Source organism: Oncorhynchus mykiss, chromosome 2 (genome assembly GCF_057628025.1).
Source record: "Oncorhynchus mykiss isolate SJ-2025 chromosome 2, ASM5762802v1, whole genome shotgun sequence".
Classification (NCBI taxonomy): domain Eukaryota; kingdom Metazoa; phylum Chordata; class Actinopteri; order Salmoniformes; family Salmonidae; genus Oncorhynchus; species Oncorhynchus mykiss.
In genome coordinates this window covers 7129641-7150000 of record NC_143023.1, presented here as the reverse complement: position 1 = coordinate 7150000, position 20360 = coordinate 7129641, and the positions used below count along the sequence as shown (strand labels likewise).

Here is a 20360-nt window from a genome sequence, read left to right as displayed (position 1 = left end):
GTCAGCTATTTAGTTAGTTATCCAGTCAGCTATTTAGTTAGTTATCCAGTCAGCTATTTAGTTAGCCAGCCAGTCAGTCAGTCAGCTATTTAGTTAGTTATCCAGTCAGCTATTTAGTTAGCCAGCCAGCCAGCCAGCCAGCCAGCCATCCAGCCAGCCAGTCAGTCAGTCAGCTATTTAGTTAGTTATCCAGTCAGCTATTTAGTTAGTTATCCAGTCAGCTATTTAGTTAGCCAGTCAGTCAGCCAGCCAGCCAGTCAGTCAGTCAGATATTTAGTTAGTTATCCAGTCAGCTATTTAGTCAGCCAGCCAGTCAGCTATTTAGTCAGCCAGCCAGTCAGCCAGCCAGTCAGTCAGTCAGTCAGATATTTAATTAGTTATCCAGTCAGCAATTTAGTTAGTTATCCAGTCAGCTATTTAGCCAGCCAGCCAGCCAGCCAGCCAGCCAGCCAGCCAGCCAGCCAGCCAGCCAGCCAGCCAGCCAGCCAGCCAGCCAGCCAGTCAGTCAGTCAGTCAGTCAGATATTTAGTTAGTTATTCAGTCATCTATTTAGTTAGTCAGCCAGCCAGCCAGTCAGTCAGTGTCTGCATCCCAAATGGCACCCTATGGGCCCTGGTCAAACGTGTTGTTTGGGACCCAGGTTAGTCAGTCAGTCACTCCCACTGTCCTTGATATGCAACTCCCTCTGTCTCATGTCAGTAAACAGATTCATTTCGGTGACTTCAAAACAAGTTTTATTTGATCAAATGCTTGGTAAACAACAGGTGTGGACTAACAGTGAAGTGCTTACTGACGGGCCCTTCACAACCATGCAGAGAGAAACGGAATAACAATGAGGAACAATAACTAGGTACATACACAGGGTACCAGTACTGAGTCCATTTGCAGGAGTGAGAGATAATTGATAACTAGGCTAGTACTGAGGCCAGTACTGAGTCCATGTGCAGGATTGAGAGATAATTGATAACTAGGCTAGTACCGAGGCCAGTACTGAGTCCATGTGCAGGGGTGAGAGATAATTGATAACTAGACTAGTACCGAGCCCAGTACTGAGTCCATGTGCAGGGATGAGAGATAATTGATAACTAAGTACATACACAGGGTACCAGTACTGAGTCCATGTGCAGGAGTGAGAGATAATTGATAACTAGGCTAGTACCGAGGCCAGTACTGAGTCCATGTGCAGGAGTAAGAGATAATTGATAACTAGGCTAGTACCGAGGCCAGTACTGAGTCCATGTGCAGGGATGAGAGATAATTGATAACTAGGCTAGTACCGAGGCCAGTACTGAGTCCATGTGCAGGAGTGAGAGATCATCGATAACTAGGCTAGTACCGAGGCCAGTACTGAGTCCATGTGCAGGGGTGAGAGATAATTGATAACTAGGCTAATACCGAGGCCAGTACTGAGTCCATGTGCAGGAGTAAGAGATAATTGATAACTAGGCTAATACCGAGGCCAGTACTGAGTCCATGTGCAGGAGTGAGAGATCATCGATAACTAGGCTAGTACCGAGGCCAGTACTGAGTCCATGTGCAGGGGTGAGAGATAATTGATAACTAGGCTAGTACCGAGGCCAGTACTGAGTCCATGTGCAGGAGTAAGATATAATTGATAACTAGGCTAGTACCGAGGCCAGTACTGAGTCCATGTGCAGGATTGAGAGATAATTGATAACTAGGCTAGTACCGAGGCCAGTACTGAGTCCATGTGCAGGATTGAGAGATAATTGATAACTAGACTAGTACCGAGGCCAGTACTGAGTCCATGTGCAGGAGTAAGAGATAATTGATAACTAGGCTAGTACCGAGGCCAGTACTGAGTCCATGTGCAGGATTGAGAGATAATTGATAACTAGACTAGTACCGAGGCCAGTACTGAGTCCATGTGCAGGAGTAAGAGATAATTGATAACTAGGCTAGTACCGAGGCCAGTACTGAGTCCATGTGCAGGATTGAGAGATAATTGATAACTAGGCTAGTACCGAGGCCAGTACTGAGTCCATGTGCAGGGGTGAGAGATAATTGATAACTAGACTAGTACCGAGCCCAGTACTGAGTCCATGTGCAGGGATGAGAGATAATTGATGATAACTAAGTACATACACATGGTACCAGTACTGAGTCCATGTGCAGGAGTAAGAGATAATTGATAACTAGGCTAGTACCGAGGCCAGTACTGAGTCCATGTGCAGGAGTAAGAGATAATTGATAACTAGACTAGTACCGAGGCCAGTACTGAGTCCTTGTGCAGGGATGAGAGATCATTGATAACTAGGCTAGTACCGAGGCCAGTACTGAGTCCATGTGCAGGGATGAGAGATAATTGATAACTAGGCTAGTACCGAGGCCAGTACTGAGTCCATGTGCAGGGGTGAGAGATAATTGATAACTAAGTACATACACAGGGTACCAGTACTGAGTCCATGTGCAGGAGTAAGAGATAATTGATAACTAGGCTAGTACCGAGGCCAGTACTGAGTCCATGTGCAGGAGTAAGAGATAATTGATAACTAGGCTAGTACCGAGGCCAGTACTGAGTCCATGTGCAGGAGTAAGAGATAATTGATAACTAGGCTAGTACCGAGGCCAGTACTGAGTCCATGTGCAGGAGTAAGATATAATTGATAACTAGGCTAGTACAGAAGCCAGTACTGAGTCCATGTGCAGGAGTAAGATATAATTGATAACTAGGCTAGTACCGAGGCCAGTACTGAGTCCATGTGCAGGAGTGATAGATAATTGATAACTAAGTACATGCACAGGGTACCCGTACTGAGTCCATGTGCAGGGGTGAGAGATAATTGATAACTAGGCTACATACACAGGGTACCAGTACTGAGTCCATGTGCAGGGGTGAGAGATAATTGATAACTAGGCTACATACACAGGGTACCCGTACTGAGTCCATGTGCAGGAGTAAGAGATAATTGATAACTAGACTACATACACAGGGTACCAATACTGAGTCCATGTGCAGGAGTGAGAGATCATCGATAACTAGGCTAGTACCGAGGCCAGTACTGAGTCCATGTGCAGGGGTGAGAGATAATTGATAACTAGGCTACATACACAGGGTACCAGTACTGAGTCCATGTGCAGGAGTGAGAGATCATCGATAACTAGGCTACATACACAGGGTACCAGTGATGTTCTGGGCCGTACGCACTTCCCTCTAGCGCCTTGTGGTGGAATGCAGCCTGTCAAGATGCTCTCAATGGTGCAGCTGTAGAACTTTGAGGATCTGAGGTCCCATGACACATCTTTACCGCCTCCTCAGGGGGAAGAGGCGTTGCAGTGCCTCCTGAGGGGGAAGAGGCGTTGTCATGCCTTCTGAGGGGGAAGAGGCGTTGTCGTGCCTCCTGAGGGGGAAGAGGCGTTGTCATGCCTTCTGAGGGGGAAGAGGCGTTGTCGTGCCTTCTGAGGGGGAAGAGGCGTTGTCGTGCCTTCTTCTGAGGGGGAAGAGGCGTTGTCGTGCCTTCTGAGGGGGAAGAGGCGTTGTCGTGCCTTCTGAGGGGGAAGAGGCGTTGTCGTGCCTTCTGAGGGGGAAGAGGCGTTGTCGTGCCTTCTGAGGGGGAAGAGGCGTTGTCGTGCCTCCTGAGGGGGAAGAGGCGTTGTCGTGCCTCCTGAGGGGGAAGAGGCGTTGTCGTGCCTCCTGAGGGGGAAGAGGCGTTGTCGTGCCTCCTGAGGGGGAAGAGGCGTTGTCGTGCCTCCTGAGGGGGAAGAGGCGTTGTCGTGCCTTCTGAGGGGGAAGAGGCGTTGTCGTGCCTCCTGAGGGGGAAGAGGCGTTGTCGTGCCTCCTGAGGGGGAAGAGGCGTTGTCGTGCCTCCTGAGGGGGAAGAGGCGTTGTCGTGCCTTCTGAGGGGAAAGAGGCGTTGTCGTGCCTTCTGAGGGGGAAGAGGCGTTGTCGTGCCTTCTTCATGACTGTGTGGGTGTGTGTGGACCATGTTAATTCCTTAGTGATGTGGACACAGAGGAACTTGAAAGCTCTCGACCCGCTCCACTACAGCCCCGTCGAGGTGAATGGGGGCGTGCTCGGCCCTCTGTTTCCTGTATTCAGAGATCAGCTCATTTGTCTTGCAGATGTTGAGGGAGATTTTGTTGTCCTGATACCACACTGCCAGGTCACTGACCTCCCTATAGGCTGTCTCATCATCGTCGTCGGTGATCAGGCCTACCACCGTCGTGTCGTCAGAAAAGGTAATGATGGTGTTTGAGTTATGCGTGGCCACGCAGTCGTGGGTGAACAGGGAGTACAGTAGGGTGTCAGTGTGGCAGATGTGTTGTTACCTACCCTTACCACCTGGGGGGCGGCCCGTCAGGAAGTCCAGGATCCAGTTGTAGAGGGAGGTGTTTACTCCCAGGGTCCTTAGCTTAGTGATGAGCTTGGAGGGGACTGTGGTGTTGAACGCTGAGCTGTATTCAATGAACAGCATTCTCACATAGGTATTCCTCTTGTCCAGGTGGGAAAGGGCAGTGTGGAGGGCAATAGAGATTGCGTCATCTGTGGATCTGTTGGGGCGGTATGTGAATTAGAGTGGGTCCAGGGGTGATGCTGTTGATCTGAACCATGACCAGCCTTTCAAAGCATTTCTTGGCTATAAATGTGAGTGCTACGGGGCGATAGTCATTTAGGCAGGTTACCTTGGCGTTCTTGGGCACAGGGACTATGGTGGAAACATGTAGGTATTACTGGGTCAGGGAGAGGTTGAACATGTCAGTGAAGACACTTGCCAGTTGGTTGGTGCTTGCTCTGAGTATGCATCCTGGTAATCAGTCTGGCTCTGCGGCCTTGTGAATGTTAACCTGTTTAATGGTCTTACATCAACCACAGAAATAAACTTTTTTTCAGTTCTGTCCTGTTTCGGTTGAGCAAAATGTAGCCCTAAATGTTAACTGGCTAGTTAAATGTTGACTGGCTATTCTCCCTCCCTCCTTTCTGCTGTGTTTCTATCTCTCAGTCTGTTAGAGATGATGCTGGAGTCTTCTCTGTCAGACCTGAGGGACTCTCAGGGTGTCTCTCTACCATACTTCCCCAGTCTGCTGCGTCTCCTCAGGCTGCTCCAGGACTTCCTCTTCTCAGAGGGAACAGACAACCAGGCCCTGTGGAGCGAGAAGGTACAGTACTGCACCATGGTCCACACGTTGTCTGCATCCCAAATGGCACCATATATTTCTATGTAGTGCACTACTTTTGACCAGGGTCCATAGGGCTCTGGTCAACAGTAGTGCACTATATAGGGAGTAGGGTGCCATTTGGGATGCAGACAATATCAGCCATGCTCAATTATTTGTGAATGTAAAATCCGTGATCTGATGGTATCCTTTTGCATAGGGTTGACCTTTGTACCAAACAGCCGAGAGAGAGAGACTATGGATGTGTGTCGAGTACGTGCCACTGAGATGAGAGTTTTGTCGGTACAAACCGTCCACTATATAAACCATATGTTGCGGATGTCTAACCTTGATTGCAGGAAAATATTACTCACCTGTTAGATGTAAAGTCCCCTGTTTAGGGGACCTGCGTGGTTCTGGTTCCAGTCCTGACCCATAGTTTCATTTAGAGATCCATCTGTGGACCCTGTAGATGGAAATGGCTTGCATTGAGCGCCAGCCCTAGTTCCCACGGACACAGTAGTATATTTTTTTGCGCCTATGTGACGTAGGATGTGAAATCTGAAACCACTTGAAGCTGGGATGTCCGTCCTACCGTTTTAATTGGCTCTTCCGACTGTCCGTCATCTCCTGGCTGGAACCCTATGTCACAGACACTGACAAAGCACATGCCTGCAATCCTTACATCGTAGCTCAACAAGAGAGTGGTTTATTCACTGTAGCACATTCAGAGATCCATTTACAGCCATTAATCTCATATCATTCCTAGATTTGAAACAAAAGAAAACACTTTCAGTTTCTCCTAGATGGACGATAATAATATGAGACGAAAGGCGAGTTGCTAACGTGTTCAGGAAGCCAGGCTAGAGGTGTGTGTGGCTCACAGCGGTGGGGGCCGATGTTTTGATCAAGAGAGACCTTTAGAAAATATGCACCTTTTCTCTGACACTGAAAATACAAATATGTATTTTACAGTTGTAAGAAAGGTGAAGTCTTATAGTTAGTGGGTTTTATAATCTGATTATACTATATTTAGAAAGCGTAGAAGTCATTTCAAGCCTTATTCATTACAGTTTTATTGAATAGAAAATACGTCATAAAATATTTCATATTTTCAATATTTGTATAATATTTGTACTGTGTATTTGAGCTTGTGTCCTCAAAAGTGACTTCATCTCAGCAATTTTTTCCCAGAAAGGTGAGATGGAACCTTTCTTGAAGTATGCAGCATTACTAGTTATTGTTTATGGTCCTCTCATGGTAAATAATACATATTCTGGGATTAGGTAGATTACATTTTAGATTACATGTAGTTACATGTATTAACGGCACAGCTACTTCCTGTAATCGTGAATGTGTGTGTGTTTAATGTCAGTGGCTGTGTCTTGTCTTCTGTGTTGGCTTTAGCTTGGCTACTGTTTTGAAGGATGTTTTGAACAGTAGTTCTAGCTATATAATTTAACTGTGTGGTAACCCGGTCTTGAGAATTGAGTCACTGTTATGTTGTTTTCACGTATCTACATAATTGCCCCTTGTGGGAATTGAATTGAATGAGAATGTGTTGTAGACTGTTAACAGGTGTGTTGTCGTCGTAGATCTTTGAGGGGGTGGTGAACCTCCTGGACAGACTACAGGCGTGGCACAGCACCCCTGGTACCCCCGGGGCTCTGGAGCTCAGAGAGATGGCTCAGATCGGCCTGCGCATCATCACCGGCTACATCCAGCAACAGGACTCACAGGTCAGTCACCTATGTTACGCTACACCCACCTCCCTCTAGCCAAACTAGACTGGCTCAAACTCTGGCTTGCATGCCGAATGGCTCCCTATTCACTATATAGTGTACTACTTTTGACCAGAGCCCATAGGCTGAGATAGGGGTGGAATAGGGTGCTATTTGGGGAAACAACTTCTTTCTCCAAACTACATCCATTGAGGGCATAAGTCAACGCGTGGGTTTGAAAGTTTAAACTCCAAATGCCGTGGGACCAATCCCAATGCTCTGTCTGTCAGTACACATTTACTATCAAATAAAGGCTGTGGGACCAATCCCAATGCTCTGTCTGTCAGTACACATTTACTATCAAATAAAGGCTGTGGGACCAATCCCAATGCTCTGTCTGTCAGTACACATTTACTATCAAATAAAGGTTAGACCTTTTGAGGGGAAGGTGTGTTTAGAACACCAGTCCTTCTATGGTTATCTATCAGTGCACAGAGAACATAGCTAGCATTCCTCCCGAGGAGTGTTGTGTAGGACGGGGCAGCTCTTCTCTGAGTTATAACTACTGTTGGGGTGCATCCCAAATGGTACCCTGTTCCCTACATAGTGCATAACGTTCTGGTCAGAGGTAGTGCACTATGTAGGGAATGGGGTGCTATTTTGCACTCCTGTAGGAGTAGTATCAAGTGGTCATAAATAAATGGTCCAAAATGTTCCTTTAAGCGTTGGGATTTGTTTATTTCTTTTTGAAGGAGCAAAGCTTTTTCCATCCACTTGAATTGTTGTTGTGTGTTTTGTTAGTATTAGTACCCCACTTAAAAAATACATCAGCTGGAATAATAATAATATTAGGTTTGTGTACTGATGAAACATTTACTAGGACTTCTGTTGATTTTAAGACCTGTGAGAATACTTTTGAAGTGGAGCCTAATTTGCTTTTTGACCAAATCATTTCTCTCTCTCTGTGTCTCTCTCTCTGTGTCTCTCTCTGTGTCTCTCTGTCTCTGTGTCTCTCTCTGTTTCTCTCTCTGTGCCTCTCTGTCTCTGTGTCTCTCTCTGTTTCTCTCTCTGTCTCTGTGTCTCTCTCTGTTTCTCTCTCTGTGTCTCTATGTCTCTGTGTCTCTCTCTGTTTCTCTCTCTGTGTCTCTCTGTCTCTGTGTCTCTCTGTCTCTGTGTCTCTGTCTCTCTCCCTTCCCTCTCTCCCCAGGTGTCTGTAATGGCCTGCGTTAAACTCCACAGCCTCCTGCAGACAGTTCTATCTCTGGGCTGGGACGAGGTGTGCTTCCTGCTGGGGCGACTAGGTGCCCCCCTGTGGCCCGGCGGGGTAATGGAGGTACATTTACGTTGGACATTTGTCATTTTAGCAGACGCCCTTATCCAGAGCGACTTAGTTAATGCATTCAGGTAAAGTAGGCAAGACGACCACATACATCGTCATTGCAATTAAAACATTCCTCAATAAAGCAGCCATTTGCTAAGTCGGTGCTCGTGAGAGACCTTTTACTGTGAGAACATATTGACATCTGTTATTCTGGTGTTTCCAGTCTTATCACTGGCTTTACACTAGTAAATAAAGACAAGTACGACTGCTAGTGTAAGAAAGACAAGTACGACTGCTAGTGTAAGAAAGACAAGTACGACTGCTAGTGTAAGAAAGACAAGTACAACTGCTAGTGTAAGAAAGACAAGTACGACTGCTAGTGTAAGAAAGACAAGTACGACTGCTAGTGTAAGAAAGACAAGTACGACTGCTAGTGTAAGAAAGACAAGTACGACTGCTAGTGTAAGAAAGACAAGTACAACTGCTAGTGTAAGAAAGACAAGTACGACTGCTAGTGTAAGAAAGACAAGTACGACTGCTAGTGTAAGAAAGACAAGTACGACAGTAAGGTGTTTTTTTATTTTTAGGCGGGCCCCAACGGAGGACACACGGAGACCTTTTCTCAGCTCGTGCCTATCGTGCGTACCCTCCTGGACCAACACGCTGACCCCGTGACCCTGCACGGCCTGCTGCCCAGCCTGCCAGTCACCAACGGCAGCCCCACCTTCGCCCAGGACCTCCAGAGCTACAGCCACACAGTAGAGTGGCTGGACTTCTACCAACGCCACGTCAGTACTGCTCAACCTTCATCAATCTTCTTCTTTATATAGGCTGTATCCCAAATGGCACACTATTCCCTATATAGTGCACTACATTTGACCAGGGCCTTACAGACGGGTTGGTTGTTTAGCAACAAAACCAACGGGTGCGCAGCCAAACAGACGGGGTTGGCTAAGATTGTTAACAACATGTAAACTATATTTCATCTTAGTGTTTATTGAAACTGAATATATGAGCACAAGGAGTTATTTTTGTTTCTAAAATCCATCGTTGCAGTTGTAGGTTAGCTAGCTAAGGAACTTGAGCCATATTAGCATAGACATGACATCAGTCAAACACGTCAAAACAGAACATGGTATCAAGAACAACATAAAACTAGCTGAAACGAGCTGAAACGAGCTGAAATGAGTTGAAACGAGCTGAAACGAGCTGCAACGAGTTGAAACCAGCTGAAACTAGCTGAAACCAGCTGAAACTAGCCACCTACGATTCCCCATGACAGCTTGTTGCTCGCTATCTGACCATCCAGAATCACAACATCACACAGCCTTCTGCCCCATGGAAGCCATTTGGGACGTGATTTATTTCAGACGGACAATTAATAATAAAGGTATTTTTTTAAGGACTGGGTCAGTCCCACTTCTTAATTTTTTTTTGCTTTTTGTATTGAAGCGATAGTAAACTGTTTGAAAGACAGGGAAGGGTGAGTGAAAGGGCAGTGGGATGGATTCCAACCCTCGCCGACTCTGGTATACCTGTGTGTCGTAACGGCTGGACCACACAGGCCATGGACAATGGATTATAGTCAACGTCTCAGACAGTGTCGTATTAAAACATTTAAAAATAAAAATGTTTTTTATTTAATTAACCGGGTAGGCCAGTTGAGAAAAAGTTCTCATTTCCAACTGCAACCTGGCCAATATAAAGCAAAGCAGTGCGACACAAACAACAACACAGAGTTACACATGGAATAAACAAACATACAGTCAAGTATGTTGGACAGCTCATTTTCCTCGGTAGTCCCTTGGTAGTTCCTGGACAGGCTAAAAAACATTAGCTTGTACACTTCTCTTCTTTAGTTCAGAAACTAAACTGAGTCCGTAGGTTCTTCTACTAAATGCGGTGTTGACGTTTTGTCTCTTCTCTTCTTTAGTTCAGAAACTAAACTGAGTCCGTAGGTTCTTCTACTAAACGCGGTGTTGACGTTTTGTCTCTTCTCTCAGGCTAGTGTTTCTAGACAGGCTGATGTCACATCCTCCTTTCTGCCTCAGAGTGAAAACTAAACCAGGGACAGATAATCTGTCTGTTCAGTGTCCTCCTCTCATTATTTACCTCTTAATCTACACACTGGAGGTACGTGGATGGAAGGCCAGGATTTTGTCCAGGAGAGTGGCTTCTCTCCCAGGTTAGAAATGAGAACAGAATCGGAAAGCTTTCCTTGTATTTACCGTGTGAATTTAATGGAAGAGAAGTCACCTAGCAGACCAAGAGGTTTGAGGATATGAAGCCAAACAGACGTCTACCCACTTGGTTCAGCTGAGGATTTATTATAAATGTGTGTGACGGTGAATAATCACAAATCTGTTTTGTTTAGATATCTTGTAAATAGAAAATGTCATAGATCTGGCAGTAGAGCCCAGTTTTGACCTTTGCTCCCAGTCTGAGTCAGAGGGGTTGGGTTAAATGCAGAAGACACATCTCAGTTGAATGCATTCAGTTGTACAACTGACTAGGTGTCCCTCTTTCCCAGTCTCTTTCCCAGTCTCTTTCCCAGTCTCTTTCCCAGTCTCTTTCCCAGTCTCTTTCCCAGTCTCTTTCCCAGTCTCTGAGCAACAGTTTGTCTGTGTGCCGGTTTATCAGCTTAGGTCCATTACCTTTAGGGCCTTTGCCAATGTGTATGTAGTTTATAACATTACAGTATATAATGTGTAGGTAGTATATAACATTACAGTATATAATGTGTAGGTAGTATATAACATTACAGTATACAATGTGTCGGTAATATATAACATTACTGTATATAATGTATCGGTAATATATAACATTACTGTATATAATGTGTGTATGTAATGTGTATGTAGTATATAACATTACTGTATATAATGTGTGTATATAATGTGTAGGTAGTATATAACATTACTGTATATAATGTGTGTATGTAATGTGTAGGTAGTATATAACATTACTGTATATAATGTGTAGGTAGTATATAACATTACTGTATATAATGTGTGTATGTAATGTGTAGGTAGTATATAACATTACTGTATATAATGTATCGGTAATATATAACATTACTGTATATAATGTGTAGGTAGTATATAACACTACTGTATATAATGTATCGGTAATATATAACATTACTGTATATAATGTGTAGGTAGTATATAACATTACTGTATATAATGTATCGGTAATATATAACATTACTGTATATAATGTGTAGGTAGTATATAACATTACTGTATATAATGTGTAGGTAGTATATAACATTACTGTATATAATGCATCGGTAATATATAACATTACTGTATATAATGTGTAGGTAGTATATAACATTACTGTATATAATGTATAGGTAGTATATAACATTACTGTATATAATGTATCGGTAATATATAACATTACTGTATATAATGTGTAGGTAGTATATAACATTACTGTATATAATGTGTAGGTAGTATATAACATTACTGTATATAATGTGTAGGTAGTATATAACATTACTGTATATAATGTGTAGGTAGTATATAACATTACTGTATATAATGTGTAGGTAGTATATAACATTACTGTATATAATGTGTAGGTAGTATATAACATTACTGTATATAATGTATAGGTAGTATATAACATTACTGTATATAATGTATCGGTAATATATAACATTACTGTATATAATGTGTAGGTAGTATATAACATTACTGTATATAATGTGTAGGTAGTATATAACATTACTGTATATAATGTGTAGGTAGTATATAACATTACTGTATATAATGTGTAGGTAGTATATAACATTACTGTATATAATGTATCGGTAATATATAACATTACTGTATATAATGTGTAGGTAGTATATAACATTACTGTATATAATGTGTAGGTAGTATATAACATTACTGTATATAATGTATCGGTAATATATAACATTACTGTATATAATGTATAGGTAGTATATAACATTACTGTATATAATGTGTGTATATAATGTGTAGGTAGTATATAACATTACTGTATATAATGTGTAGGTAATATATAACATTACTGTATATAATGTGTAGGTAGTATATAACATTACTGTATATAATGTGTAGGTAGTAGATAACATTACTGTATATAATGTGTAGGTAGTATATAACATTACTGTATATAATGTATCGGTAATATATAACATTAATGTATATAATGTGTAGGTAGTATATAACATTACTGTATATAATGTATCGGTAATATATAACATTACTGTATATAATGTGTAGGTAGTATATAACATTACTGTATATAATGTGTAGGTAGTATATAACATTACTGTATATAATGTGTAGGTAATATATAACATTACTGTATATAATGTGTAGGTAGTATATAACATTACTGTATATAATGTGTAGGTAGTATATAACATTACTGTATATAATGTATCGGTAATATATAACATTACTGTATATAATGTGTAGGTAGTATATAACATTACTGTATATAATGTATCGGTAATATATAACATTACTGTATATAATGTGTAGGTAGTATATAACATTACTGTATATAATGTATCTGTAATATATAACATTACTGTATATAATGTGTAGGTAGTATATAACATTACTGTATATAATGTGTAGGTAGTATATAACAGTACTGTATATAATGTATCGGTAATATATAACATTACTGTATATAATGTGTAGGTAGTATATAACATTACTGTATATAATGTGTAGGTAGTATATAACATTACTGTATATAATGTGTGGGTAGTATATAACATTACTGTATATAATGTGTAGGTAGTATATAACATTACTGTATATAATGTGTAGGTAATATATAACATTACTGTATGTAATGTGTAGGTAGTATATAACATTACTGTATATAATGTGTAGGTAGTATATAACATTACTGTATATAATGTGTAGGTAATATATAACATTACTGTATATAATGTGTAGGTAGTATATAACATTACTCTATATAATGTATAGGTAGTATATAACATTACTGTATATAATGTGTAGGTAGTATATAACATTACTGTATATAATGTGTGTATGTAATGTGTAGGTAGTATATAACATTACTGTATATAATGTGTAGGTAGTATATAACATTACTGTATATAATGTGTAGGTAGTATATAACATTACTGTATATAATGTGTAGGTAGTATATAACATTACTGTATATAATGTGTAGGTAGTATATACCATTACTGTATATAATGTGTAGGTAGTATATAACATTACATACAGTAATGTGTGTATATAATGTGTAGGTAGTATATAACATTACTGTATATAATGTGTGTAGGTAGTATATAACATTACTGTATATAATGTGTGTATATAATGTGTAGGTAATATATAACATTACTGTATATAATGTGTAGGTAGTATATAACATTACTGTATATAATGTGTGTATGTAATGTGTAGGTAGTATATAACATTACTGTATATAATGTGTAGGTAGTATATAACATTACTGTATATAATGTGTAGGTAGTATATAACATTACTGTATATAATGTGTAGGTAGTATATAACATTACATACAGTAATGTGTGTATATAATGTGTAGGTAGTATATAACATTACTGTATATAATGTGTGTATGTAATGTGTAGGTAGTATATAACATTACTGTATATAATGTGTGTATATAATGTGTAGGTAGTATATAACATTACTGTATATAATGTGTAGGTAGTATATAACATTACTGTATATAATGTGTAGGTAGTATATAACATTACATACAGTAATGTGTGTATATAATGTGTAGGTAGTATATAACATTACTGTATGTAATGTGTGTATGTAATGTGTAGGTAGTATATAACATTACTGTATATAATGTGTAGGTAGTATATAACATTACTGTATATAATGTGTGTATGTAATGTGTAGGTAGTATATAATATTACAGTATATAATGAATAGGTAGTATATAACATTACTGTATATAATGTGTGTATATAATGTGTAGGTAGCATATAACATTACTGTATATAATGTGTAGGTAGTATATAACATTACTGTATGTAATGTGTAGGTAGTATATAACATTACTGTATATAATGTGTAGGTAGTATATAACATTACTGTATATAATGTGTAGGTAGTATATAACATTACTGTATATAATGTGTAGGTAGTATATAACATTACTGTATATAATGTATAGGTAGTATATAACATTACTGTATGTAATGTGTAGGTAGTATATAACATTACAGTATATAATGTGTAGGTAGTATATAACATTACTGTATATAATGTGTAGGTAGTATATAACATTACTGTATATAATGTGTGTATGTAATGTGTAGGTAGTATATAACATTACAGTATATAATGTGTGTATATAATGTTTAGGTAGTATATAACATGACTGTATATAATGTGTGTATGTAACGTGTAGGTAGTATATAACATTACTGTATATAATGTGTGTATATAATGTGTAGGTAGTATATAACATTACTGTATATAATGTGTGTATGTAACGTGTAGGTGCAGCCCACCATGGAGCAGTATGAACTGGATCAGTTTGGGAAGAGTCATGACCTCATGTCTAACTTCTGGAACTCGTGCTTTGATGACCTGATGAGCACTGCCATACGGAGGGACAAAGAGAGGACCTACAGCAAAGACAAGTTCCAGGTAAACTATGCTACTAGCAGGCCTGGTACTCCTATGAGGTCATAGTACAGCCCACTGTCCTCCATTATGACATAACCTCCATTATGACATAACCTCCATTATGACATAACCTCCATTATGGCATAACCTCCATTATGGCATTACCTCCATTAAGGCATAACCTCCATTATGACATAACCTCCATTATGACATAACCTCCATTATGACATAACCTCCATTATGACATTAATATCAAGTCAATATTATGTGTCTTGAAAGTTGTTTTTGTTCAGCTAGTTATACTGTCTTCATTATATTGTGGTGATCTGGAGTATTCTGAAGCTGTGGATTATCAGCCCAGTACAACTTGGTTTGTGCTCGTATTGCTGATGGGTCACTAATCGACAGGTATTTCTGTGTGTGTGCATGTTCGTGCGCGCTCATGGGGTCTGTGCGTGCTCTTTACAGGAGGTGATAGTGGACCCGTACCTGAGGCGGGTCCGCAGTGAAAACAGCCGTTACCACAGTGGTCAGAAACAGAGCTCCGGCCAGCAGGGAGTAGTGTGGCGCCATTGGGAGTCCCTCCGCAGGCTGCTCACCAGCGAGAGAGGGGCCTGGGCACACAGGTCTGACTCTATCCTATCTATATCTATGATTCCGTCCCAAATGGCACCCTATTCCCTATATAGTGATCTACTTTTGACCAAGGCCCATAGGGCTAATGGCACCCTATTCCCTATATAGTGATCTACTTTTGACCAAGGCCCATAGGGCTAATGGCACCCTATTCCCTAAATAGTGATCTACTTTTGACCAAGGCCCATAGGGCTAATGGCACCCTATTCCATAGTAAGGTGTATATATATCTAGGCTCTGGTTACCTTCCCCATGTCCTAACATTAAAGGAGTAGTTCATTATTTTTACAACATGACGTTAGCTGGTTCCTCACCCTGAAAGTAGTCTATGGGCCAGGAGAAACTGGAATCTATGGTGCAGTTATCTTTAATCAACCCTTTTCAAACGTCAGCTAACTTTAGCCACCGCTAGCTACAAATTAATGGATTTGATGGGGGCATGTTTAGAAACAAATACTGTCCAAGTCACCTGACATCAACTCCTTATTTGGTTTGATGTTACTTGGTTTGAGTTACTTTAAGAGCATTTGACCATGTAAAAGATAAACATGCTCATCCCCCCATCACTTCCATTGATTTTTAGCTAGCGGTTGCTAAAGTTAGCTTAGGTTTCTAATGACTGTTTCTCCTGGCTCATAGGCTACTTTCAAGGTGAGGAACCATCTAACATCATGTTGTAAAATAGTGAACAACTCCTTTAACCATTAGGGGTTAAAGTGCAAAACTGACCCTAGATCAACATATAATGGGAGCTTTGCCCTGCACCAGATGGACTCGACTACTAATGTCATCATATGTTGTAAGCTTTGTTGTGGTGCTTTGTGCCTGACTGGAATCTACTGTGATTTGTACCTCAGAGTCCCACTAGAGGTGAAATGGAAGTTGTCCAGCGCGGAGACGTACTCTAAGATGCGTCTGAAACTAGTGCCTAACTACCAGTACGACACTCACCAGGAAGCCAGCGCCTTCAGAGACAACATGGGTACGTACGCCTTATGAGAGGACAACTATACATCGCATGTTAGGACTTTATGTGCTTTGCCCAGTTATGACGTCGTAGCCATGTCTAACAGATTTCAGTGAATTGCTTTTGTTGAACAGAAGCAAGTTACCAATCTAAATTGGTAGGTGATCTGTTTTCGTGTGCAGGTTAGCACCGGGCACTGCTGTGTTTTGAAAATGTGTTTTAAAAATCTGTGTTCAGGTAACATTAGATTAGAAGACCTTTATTTTCCTAAGATTGGGGAATTCGTTTGGCATTAAGCTTCACAACATCAGAAGAAAAAAAAGAGGTATCATCCTGAATCTCTGCTCAGGTAATATAGGTCTGTGAGACTGTGCTCAGGTAATATAGGTCTGTGAGACTGTGCTCAGGTAATATAGGTCTGTGAGACTGTGCTCAGGTAATATAGGTCTGTGAGACTGTGCTCAGGTAATATAGGTCTGTGAGAGTGTGCTCAGGTAATATAGGTCTGTGAGAGTGTGCTCAGGTAATATAGGTCTGTGAGAGTGTGCTCAGGTAATATAGGTCTGTGAGAGTGTGCTCAGGTAATATAGGTCTGTGAGAGTGTGCTCAGGTAATATAGGTCTGTGAGAGTGTGCTCAGGTAATATAGGTCTGTGAGAGTGTGCTCAGGTAATATAGGTCTGTGAGAGTGTGCTCAGGTAATATAGGTCTGTGAGAGTGTGCTCAGGTAATATAGGTCTGTGAGAGTGTGCTCAGGTAATATAGGTCTGTGAGAGTGTGCTCAGGTAATATAGGTCTGTGAGAGTGTGCTCATGTAATATAGGTCTGTGAGAGTGTGCTCAGGTTCAGTAGAATGTATTGTCTGTCTGCATCTCTCCACATCAGGAGCTGATAGTCCTCGCAGTTCAGAACCCCTCCCATTGGCTGTTGCCAAGGAGGCCAAAGTGAGTGACATGGAGGATGACCAGTTAGGAGAAGAGGACATTGTCTTTCTGGACAATAAGTGAGTGACTTGATCTCCACCCCCCTACCCACTCCACATATCAACCTCAGCACCAACTAGTAAAATAATCAGCAAGCCCTTGGTTAGTTGAATCAGAAATGCTAATATTCATCTGATACATGTCTTTTCTCTAACGGTTCCTCAGGGTGGAGGGGGAGGACGACAGTCAGAAGGAGAAGCTGGTTCTGTCAGAGGACTGTGAGCTCATCACCATCGTGGCGGTGGTTCCGGGTCGGCTGGAGGTCACCACACATCACCTGTACTTCTACGACGCCAGCAGCGAGAAGGAAGAGACGGAAGAGGGTGAGGACATAAAGACGTCTGGCAGTGAACACTATGGGGCAGTTTCCCAGACACAGATTAAATCTAGTCTTGAGACCGGTAAAGCTATATCAATGGAGATTCTCCATTCAGCAGGCTTCTTAGTCCAGACCCAGGCTTCATCTGACCAGAGGATCTGTCTTTTGTGTATGCATCATTCCCCAGTCACAGTAAAGAACAGTCACTGCTGACGTCATGATACCATTGAATCTTGACAAACTTCTATCTATCCAGGAATTGGTTTTGATTTCAAGCGGCCCCTGTCTCAGCTGAGAGAGGTGCACCTGAGACGCTACAACCTGCGTCGCTCTGCTGTGGAGCTGTTCTTCATCGACCAGTCACACTACTTCATCAACTTCAAGAAGAAGGTGTGTCTCTAGTCTAACTGCTAGATTCAAGGGCCTGAGGCCTTTAGTACAGTGAAGGCTAATGAGGGGAAGATGGCTCCCAGTAATGGCTGGACTAGAGTCAATGTATTGGTATCAAACACAAGGAAACCATGCCTTTGTTGTGGCTGATACCATTCCGTTTCCAGCCGAGCCACGTCCTCCGATTTAACGTGGCACCAGCCACCACTGTCTTTGTACCACAGTGTTGATCCAAATACCTGTAATAAGATATGGAATTGTATCATTCTTTGACACTAATGATAATGCGAAGTGATATGAAAAGGACCAGTGTAAGAGACATGTATAACTTGACCCCGACCTCCCTCCCCAGGTGAGGAACATGGTGTACTCTAGGATCCTGGGGCTGCGGCCCCCCAACCTCTTCTATTTCGGCTCCCGCTCTCCTCAGGAGCTCCTCAAGGCTTCTGGACTCACACAGGTACAGCTGATAACTGTCTGCATCACAAATGGGACTCTATTCCCTATGTAGGGCCCATAGGGCTCTGGTCAAAAGCAGTGCACTATGTAGGGAGTAGGGTGCAGTTTGGGATGCAACCTGTGTGTTACACAGATAACTATTGATTCAGTAAGGACCTACTACCTTAGCCTACTACCACAGCCTACTACCACAGCCTACTGCCTCAGCCTACTACCTCAGCCTACTACCACAGCCTACTACCACAGCCTACTGCCTCAGCCTACTGCCTCAGCCTACTGCCTCAGCCTACTACCACAGCCTACTGCCTCAGCCTATTGCCTCAGCCTACTGCCTCAGCCTACTGCCTCAGCCTACTGCCTCAGCCTACTGCCTCAGCCTACTGCCTCAGCCTACTACCTCAGCCTACTGCCTCAGCCTACTGCCTCAGCCTACTACCACAGCCTACTGCCTCAGCCTACTACCACAGCCTACTACCACAGCCTACTACCTCAGCCTACTGCCTCAGCCTACTACCACAGCCTACTGCCTCAGCCTACTACCTCAGCCTACTACCACAGCCTACTACCTCAGCCTACTGCCTCAGCCTACTACCACAGCCTACTGCCTCAGCCTACTGCCTCAGCCTACTGCCTCAGCCTACTACCACAGCCTACTGCCTCAGCCTACTGCCTCAGCCTACTACCACAGCCTACTGCCTCAGCCTACTGCCTCAGCCTACTGCCTCAGCCTACTACCTCAGCCTACTACCTCAGCCTACTGCCTCAGCCTACTGCCTCAGCCTACTTCCTCAGCCTACTACCTCAGCCTACTGCCTCAGCCTACTGCCTCAGCCTACTACCTCAGCCTACTACCTCAGCCTACTGCCTCAGCCTACTACCTCAGCCTACTGCCTCAGCCTACTGCCTCAGCCTACTGCCTCAGCCTACTACCTCAGCCTACTGCCTCAGCCTACTACCTCAGCAACATCTTAATGATTGAGTCTCAGATGATGATGTCAAACATGTCAACTAAACTAAGAGGAAGCTAACTGTTTGTGTTTGTCATTAGAGATGGGTATGCAGAGAGGAAGCTAACTGTTTGTGTTTGTCATTAGAGATGGGTATGCAGAGAGGAAGCTAACTGTTTGTGTTTGTCATTAGAGATGGGTATGCAGAGAGGAAGCTAACTGTTTGTGTTTGTCATTAGAGATGGGTATGCAGAGAGGAAGCTAACTGTTTGTGTTTGTCATTAGAGATGGGTATGCAGAGAGGAAGCTAACTGTTTGTGTTTGTCATTAGAGATGGGTATGCAGAGAGGAAGCTAACTGTTTGTGTTTGTCATTAGAGATGGGTATGCAGAGAGGAAGCTAATTGTTTGTGTTTGTCATTAGAGATGGGTATGCAGAGAGGAAGCTAACTGTTTGTGTTTGTCATTAGAGATGGGTATGTAGAGAGGAAGCTAACTGTTTGTGTTTGTCATTAGAGATGGGTATGTAGAGAGGAAGCTAACTGTTTGTGTTTTGTCAATAGAGATGGGTATGCAGAGAGGAAGCTAACTGTTTGTGTTTGTCATTAGAGATGGGTATGTAGAGAGGAAGCTAACTGTTTGTGTTTTGTCAATAGAGATGGGTATGCAGAGAGGAAGCTAACTGTTTGTCATTAGAGATGGGTATGCAGAGAGGAAGCTAACTGTTTGTGTTTTGTCAATAGAGATGGGTATGCAGAGAGATTTCCAACTTTGAATATCTGATGCAACTGAACACCATCTCTGGACGTACCTACAACGACCTGTCTCAGTACCCTGTGGTAAGTCCCTGTCCCGTA

At 42.1% G+C, this 20360-nt stretch overlaps 1 protein-coding gene across 7 annotated transcripts in view; it reads left to right on the top strand.

The window, feature by feature from the left end:
- Positions 1 to 20360, top strand: part of LOC149984794 (neurobeachin-like protein 2) — a 131875-nt gene that overhangs the window by 91041 nt on the left and 20474 nt on the right. For all 7 annotated transcript variants that reach the window (XM_090186837.1, XM_090186832.1, XM_090186824.1 and 4 more), the window contains 12 exons: positions 4962 to 5118; positions 6711 to 6854; positions 8044 to 8169; positions 8745 to 8945; positions 14676 to 14825; positions 15273 to 15430; positions 16298 to 16422; positions 17292 to 17409; positions 17555 to 17712; positions 17965 to 18098; positions 18451 to 18558; positions 20247 to 20342. In XM_090186837.1, coding sequence (XP_090042963.1) covers positions 4962 to 5118; positions 6711 to 6854; positions 8044 to 8169; positions 8745 to 8945; positions 14676 to 14825; positions 15273 to 15430; positions 16298 to 16422; positions 17292 to 17409; positions 17555 to 17712; positions 17965 to 18098; positions 18451 to 18558; positions 20247 to 20342 — 1675 coding nt within the window. The remainder of the gene's footprint in view (positions 1 to 4961; positions 5119 to 6710; positions 6855 to 8043; positions 8170 to 8744; positions 8946 to 14675; positions 14826 to 15272; positions 15431 to 16297; positions 16423 to 17291; positions 17410 to 17554; positions 17713 to 17964; positions 18099 to 18450; positions 18559 to 20246; positions 20343 to 20360) is intronic.